This window comes from Salvelinus sp. IW2-2015, linkage group LG23, assembly GCF_002910315.2.
Source record: "Salvelinus sp. IW2-2015 linkage group LG23, ASM291031v2, whole genome shotgun sequence".
Taxonomy (NCBI): Eukaryota; Metazoa; Chordata; class Actinopteri; order Salmoniformes; family Salmonidae; genus Salvelinus; species Salvelinus sp. IW2-2015.
The window spans coordinates 39,276,696-39,284,047 of record NC_036863.1 but is presented as its reverse complement, the minus strand read 5'-3'; the positions used below and the strand labels follow the sequence as shown (position 1 = coordinate 39,284,047).

Sequence of the window (7,352 nt, the reverse complement as noted above, 5' to 3'; positions counted from 1 at the left end):
CAACAACTTACTTTTGTGTCTGGAATACATTTCCTGGGAGAAAAAACTTTGGGGACCCATGTTAGCCATCTATTGGGTAAATTCTTGCAAGTTCTCAACATTTCCAATGAAAAGCTGAGAGCGTTAGCTACTTAAGGCCAGATTCTACATTACAAAATAACAGTTGCGTTTATTTTTTATTCTGTTACAAAAATATGCTGCATCTTTTAATCCATTTTTGCCATGTTTACAACGCACCCGTACAAGGTTGAGCAAATAGATGAATGTGCCCATTAATCCCTTCTGCCACACAGCTCACATTCACTTCCATATAATTAACAGTAGAGAAACTAAATCTGTAAAATCAATTGAATTGTCTCCAGGTAAACCCTTAAGGATAATGAACTGTTTTTCTAACTATTCTCAATGTGGCAGGTATTTGCTACGCCACTGCTCTGATAATGACCTCTTTAAAAATCAACGAATCGTTTTTAAAGTTGGGTAATATTTCACCTACAATAACAGGGTCCCCATTTACTTACCAGAACTTACCTGTTTGTCAATAGCCCAACTGTCTCATGACAATAACAACAGACAATACCTACCTGTCAATACTCACTTACACTGTGGCACCCATTAGAATGTCCAGGACCTTACCTACTTTGAGTAACTTGAGCAAACGACCCTGAAAATTCAAACATGTTAGTTCACTTACCTTAAGGTTTTATTTATTTAACATACAACATTCAAAAAAGTTCCATATGCTGTCTGCATGTATAAATCAGCTATCATACATCAGAGGTGATGCGAGTTTAAACTTGAGCTAATCTTACAGTTAACGAACAACAGAAGGTGCATTTCTTACTCACCACCCGGCAGTGTTTACTTGTTTTTCAACATCTTATTATAGACATGGACTATTTGTACAGCGTATAGCTCTTTAAACAGGACATAGAGAGGATATCCCAAAAAATATTGAGTAAAAACATACAATTGCAATACCGCTTTCATTTAAGCAAAACAGAAAGAATGATTTCAGCAGCATGTTCAGGGTGATAACTTCCAGGAGTTCAGATGTTGATCAAGGCCTCTACACTAGAGAGACCGCATCACAGAGTGCATTAATGGACATGTGCATCAGCAAACAACAGTGGGCAGGAGGGAAGGAGGGAGGGTGAGCACAAAAATATAGTATGGGATGAGAAATCAGACAGTACCTGATCCAGGATGTAGTTACGCTTCTTGCGGGCAGCGATCTGGATCAGCCTGTTCAGACACTGTGTGGCCTGCTGGATCAGGACATCCCACCGACCAGAATAGTTATTCTGACGCCGCAGCCCCATCACCTGAAGGTGGAGGTTTTCATTACGTTAGAGGGGAACTTGACACTAAAAAAAGACCAAGACTAAAGGATTCTGTGTTCAAACAAAGATAACAACTGACCTTCATCTTCTCCATTATGGCGTTGGTGCCCAGGATATTGTATTTCTTTGCAGGGTGCTCCTCCGCGTGCTTCAAGGCCCAAGTGGTTTTCCCAGACGCAGGCAGGCCAACCATCATCAATAGCTGAGGTAAAACAAGAGGGTCAAACGTGCAATTGGTCATGGCATCTCACAGCTACTGATGTCAAAAGCAATCTAGTCTAATGATTTGAAAAAATTCATGATCCACTTGATGATCTAACATGGCTGGCACTCACCTCACAGTCAGCCTTGGTGGCAGGCCCAACAGTCCCCCGCATCCTGTTCTCTAGAGGGACGTTCTGAATGAAGGTGTATCCCTCAGGCAGGGGGAAGAAGGGCTCCTCTTTCTGGCCAAAGTTGAATTCAATGGCACAGTTCTTCACAAGAACGTGGGGAAAGAGTGGCCGCTCGGCCAACTCCTCCCGTGACACACGGAAGGCCACATCCAGCCACTTGCCGTTCTTAGAGAAGGCCATGTCCACTTCCTCACCGCTATTGAAGTCCTGAACAAGACATGACAAGGAAAACGTTTATGCTTATTGAGTACTCGGCTCTATTAGTCAGATGAAGTGAATCTTCTGCACCATCACAAATACTTACAATGTAGCACCCAAGGACATCGTTTTCACCAAACTTTTCCCCGTAATCCTCGAATTTACACTTGGAAGATTTCTTGCCAGTTCCTCCATAGCCATAAGAGAATGGTTCTTCACCTGTAATAGCAGTAAAAATAGGAGTTTGTGTGTTGTTTCAAATCACATAAAATGTTGATAATAACAATTACATAATCCAGAATGTTCCAGCTCAAGTACAGAAGCATTTTTWAAAAACTGACCAAGCTGTGTGTTGCAGGTGTCCAGAGACCAGCCAATGCGCACTACATGAGGATCAGGCTCACTGCTGGGAAGGTGCTTCACAGAGATCTCCTCGTTTATCTGGGCAACAAAAACATGCACCAAATTATTATTCATAAAAATCGAATGAGACTCAACAGCAAAAAAATTAAAAATAATGCAATATTCCATCTGCAAAGCACCCAAGTGAAATGCAACTTAATTTGAAAAGGAAATACTCTACCTTCATTTCAAAGCAGACACGCCCTTTGTTGACGCCATAGGAAGCTCGTGCACCTGACCACAGGTATGCAAAACCTTCAATGGTCAGCGGGTATCCACTATACCGGTCACGTGATACCTTGAAGTGCAGATCGCAATTATCTGTGAAAAGCAAAACCTCATCAAAAGTCAATAATAAACCATTTAAACCATTCAAACAAATCCTCCTACCATCCCGAAACATAGTACTTTCACTCACAAGTATCAATGGCCACAAGAGTGTCATCAAAATCTTCTTCCTCTTCCTCTGCTGGAGGCTGGGGAGAACGTCCCCTATGTGACGAGAGTGTGGAGCATAAGCTAGAGGTGTAGTTCTATAGAATGTTTTCAAGACACTTTAGTGAAGTAGTTTTCAAACTAGCCATGTGCACGGTTATTGGAATATCCGAACGGGCATTAGTATTGGAATATTTTGTGAGTATAATTTGTTGTGCCAAAACATTTTATGGGCTTGTTTTAACACTGGAAATGCTTTTTCTAAATTAAATTATAATATCCATGTGATACAAGGATATACCATGACATTTCAAATATTTTATTTAATAAAACATAAAAAATACTGGTAGCCTTCACGTTGGTAGCTTGTTGTTTATGTTGGCCAATCAAAGCGGCTCAATGTGTAGCAAGTGTAGTGAGAGTTCACAATTGCAATGCAAAACGGAATAAAATGACTGAATTAAAAGTTAGCGAAATTAGAAGGAGTAGGCTACAACGAGCAACCAACAGGTAGGCTGTTTTATCCGAATGGGGTTGGGGAGAAATCACTAAATGTGGCCTCAACTAACTATACAGTGTAGCTAGCCTCTCTAGGCTACTCCAGTCAAGACAGGCACTGTTATATGGGATGATAAATAACATCGTGGCTGCTACAAGTTAGGTAGTCTTGGCTGTACTCGAGTAGCGGCTCTCTATGCCTCCATCTGCTCGCTCCAATCTCACAGGCATCTCCGCAGATGCAGCAATAGAGCGCCAGCCTTTCCCCTCGCACAGCAGTTAAAAAAAAAAACACATGCATTTCAAATATCCGGATATCCAACAAAAATTCATGATACTATTCGAATCGCGAAATTATTTTAAACCCACATCCCTATTTCAAACTTGTTCCACTTAGAAACATTTTAACACACACAGTGTACCTTTTTTCCTCCCGATGTTCATAGTATCCATAGCCACGGCCTTCATCGTATGGCCTCTTACGGTTGTGTCGGTTATCCTCCGTTTTGACCTGGGTCGCCTGCTCAGCCTCCCGTTCATTGGCTGGCTCTGGATGATGAGCCCTTGGCGGCTGTGGCTCCTTCAACTGCTCCTGCTCCTTTTTCAACTCTGCTTTCGTCACAAACTCCTCTGCACCAATGAGGTCAATGTTGTCAATAATTACTGCTTGAGCAACAGTGTGAATTGAGAGAATATACTAAGCATGAACAAGTTATTACTGACCTGGCTGAATTTCAGGCATCTCCACAGGCTCAATTGATGCCGACTCCAGAGGCTCTTGTTSCACAGGTTCYKSYWYCWCMGGTTCCTCCATCTCCGGTTCCTCCATCTCCGGTTCTAGAACCTGCGGCTCTGGCTCTTGTCTTTTGTCTGACTCATACGCCTGCGGAATCTGTGGCTCCATCACATCTTCTGTGAAATCGACCATCCCATATCCCATTGCAGGGACTTGACCATACACCTGTGCCCCATCCCGGCTGTCTTCTTCACTCTTTTCATTATCACCATTCGCCTCATCAGCCTGCGGGACAAACTGTACTTCCTTGTCCTCAAAATCTTTTTCTTCTTCCCCATCATCTTTAACTAATAAAGAAAACAGTGTCAGTACCACAAGCTGCTTGTTTTACATATTTGGAGCAGTACAGCAGTTTCATCTGCAAACAATCTGTGAACAACAGTGGACGTGGCTGTATTGGTGCAATCTTACAACTGTCTACATACACTTTGAACCCCCAATATTTGTACCGTTATCACCATCTCCAGCGTCTCCGCCAATATCGTTTTGCTGATCCCCCTCCTCCCCAACATCGGCAATCGGTGGCCCGTCCCCTTCACCTGCAGCCTCCGCCTCAAGTGCTGACTGCAACCTTGAGACAAGATCTGCCTTCAGCCCACGAGTRTCCAGGCCTCGCAGCTGAAGCTCCTCCTTCAGCTCGTTGACTTTGAGCTTCTTCACATTGATTCCACTCATTTTTCATGCAACTTCTTCAGTGATCAGAAATTCCAATCTATACGAAATTAATGCACAGGCAAGGAATTCAGTTTAGAAATGTACTTAACCGCCTAGTAGTGGTAGCGTTAGTTTACTAGCTATTTACTGTAGTTAGTTACACATATTATTGTCCCATCTGAGCTAGCTAGCTCGCTATTTCGTTGCATTACAAGACCATGCATGGACATCGCTCGCGTAGCAAAAACATACTCCAAAACAACGCACGAGTCAAAAGCCAACAGTTTTMTTAAAGTTAGCTAGGTAGATTTCTACTGGAGAGCCAGCTTAGGTCTGACACACCAACACAACTAGCTGTATACAATAATGTTTTTTTATTTAACCTTTATTTAAATTAGGCAATTCAGTTAAGAACAAATTCTTATTTACAATGACGGTCTAACTCGTACTACCCTGGGCCAATTGTGCGCCGCCCGATCACGACCGTTTGTGATACARCCTGGAATCGAACCAGGGTCTGTAGTGACGCCTCTAGCACTGAGCGCTGCAGTGCCTTAGACCGCTGCGCCACTCSGGAGCCCATAGATAGTATAGTGTGTCTACGATGTGTAGCTAAGTCATGTGAATTTACATTACTAACCTCTTTCCTCACCCCTATAATGTCCTTGCTAGAGATTCATGCAGCGACCAACTCAACTAAAACAAAATGGACGATTCTGTCGCTACCGAAGCACTCCCTCAGCGAAGCTGTATGTCTGTTTCTTCTTCTTTAAGTTTTTATTGGCGGATCGCAACCAACTGRCMGCTGCATACATCGCCACCTACTGTACTGGAGTGTGAGGCCGGTCACGACCTATCTATGCCTCCATATTCTCATAACTAACCCAAAATTTCTTATAAAATAATTCCGTACAAAYCTCATTACTCCCATCACTCCATTCCCGTCCAACGTCTCTGACCCTGTCCAACAACCCCTTCCTTTCTACATCATACATTTCACAAAATAAYAATACATGTTCAACYGTTTCCTCTACCATACAGCCATTACACAATCCAGTATCATGTTTCCCTATCAATTTCAAAGAGGATTTCAAACCTGTATGCCCTAATCTCGTCCTACACAACATAACYTCCTCCCTTCTGTTACCATTATAKGACATTATCTCCCATACAGATTTCCTTGTACTATAAAAATGTCTTCCCTTACTACTTTCATCCCATTGTCTCTGCCAGCAATCTAACCCATTTTTCTGAATCAATATTTTAATTTCCCCTCTACCCAACTGCACCTGTATATCCACAATAGTATTTTACACTGCTTTTTTTGCTATTATATCTACTATATCATTTCTATAAACACCTCTATGATCTGGAATTCAACGGAACTGAATTTCAATATCATTTCTTTGTAACCTCAACACCATCATCAATCATCAACATTACTAAGATAGGAGTAATAGCACCAACCTGTGGAGTTCCATTTTCCAACTCATATTCTCTTGATAACGCTGATCCCACCCTGACCTGGAAGGTTCGGKCAAACAAGAAATCCATAATCCAGGTGTACATTCTCCCACTAATACCCAATCCATTCAATTTAATCAGTAGACCTTCCCGCCACATTGTATCATATGCTTTTTCAATGTCAAAATATACTAAAGTGGATTTAACAAGTGACATCAATAATAGATAATAGCTTTCACCTGGATTCAMCTGGTCAGTCTTTGTCATAGAAAGAGCAGGTGTCACACTCAGTGTACATGTACAAAACATTAGGTACACCTGCTCTTTCCATGACACAGACTGACCAGGTAAACCCAGGTGAAAGATATGATTCCTTATCGATGTCACCGGTTAAATCCACTTCAATCAGTGTAGTTGAAGCGGAGGATACAGGTTAAAGAAGGATTTTTAAGCCAAATTCATAACATATAATACRAATTGTAATCCGTAACATATCRTACGAAATGGGTGATGGACATCACAAATGAATACAAACCATATGAAACGTTACATATAATTCCAAAATGTATCAGATTTACGTACAGAATAATACGAAATGCTCTGAGACCAGGTTGATTGCAACAATCCCACCTGTTGCAACCTTCGCACCCCATCCGGTACAAGCAGAACCTTTTCCAGCACAGCTGAAAGAGCCAGAGCCACCAGTCCAGCAGTTTGTGCCAAATACAAAGAGGAAGAGGAGCCCATGGAGGAAGGAGAAGCAGCCCCCGCTAGACGAAAGGAAACTGCAGACATAATTTTGCAGGTAATCCTATAATTTTTTGTCTCTGGTACAGTGGTTGGTTGTATTCATGTGAAAGTTTTGAAAAGGTATAGATTTAATGACACAACTGGTATCTTGCAACCGATAACRAGCAGAATAATCTACAGTCACTCTGGGTATCCCCTCAAAATGACACTCATAACAGCCATGCTGAAATATTATTAGATATACTGTAGATAGATGGCATATAATATAACTCAAATTAATTATGTTTCTACCAGGTGGATTTGCCAGTAGTGGAAGAAAACCCCACTCCGGACCCTATAGAGACAGTGGGAGCCAATGAAGGAGACACCTACCGATCCTTCAGATGTCACTGACCAATTAAAAGTGGTCATCGTGAG

The 7,352-nt window shown here is 41.9% G+C and overlaps 1 protein-coding gene across 1 annotated transcript in view; it reads right to left on the bottom strand.

Moving 5' to 3' along the window:
- Nucleotides 1-5,452, bottom strand: part of LOC111950934 (heterogeneous nuclear ribonucleoprotein U-like protein 1) — an 11,239-nt gene extending 5,787 nt beyond the window's left edge. The window contains exons 1-10 of the mRNA XM_070434615.1: nucleotides 5,362-5,452; nucleotides 4,493-4,779; nucleotides 3,995-4,354; nucleotides 3,694-3,901; nucleotides 2,757-2,830; nucleotides 2,520-2,659; nucleotides 2,278-2,377; nucleotides 2,043-2,155; nucleotides 1,679-1,945; nucleotides 1,423-1,545 (exon numbers count right to left, since the gene is read on the bottom strand). Of these exons, the coding sequence (XP_070290716.1) occupies nucleotides 1,423-1,545; nucleotides 1,679-1,945; nucleotides 2,043-2,155; nucleotides 2,278-2,377; nucleotides 2,520-2,659; nucleotides 2,757-2,830; nucleotides 3,694-3,901; nucleotides 3,995-4,354; nucleotides 4,493-4,742 (1,635 nt within the window). The 5' untranslated portion in view covers nucleotides 4,743-4,779; nucleotides 5,362-5,452. The remainder of the gene's footprint in view (nucleotides 1-1,422; nucleotides 1,546-1,678; nucleotides 1,946-2,042; nucleotides 2,156-2,277; nucleotides 2,378-2,519; nucleotides 2,660-2,756; nucleotides 2,831-3,693; nucleotides 3,902-3,994; nucleotides 4,355-4,492; nucleotides 4,780-5,361) is intronic.
- Between the last annotated feature and the right edge of the window lie 1,900 nt (nucleotides 5,453-7,352).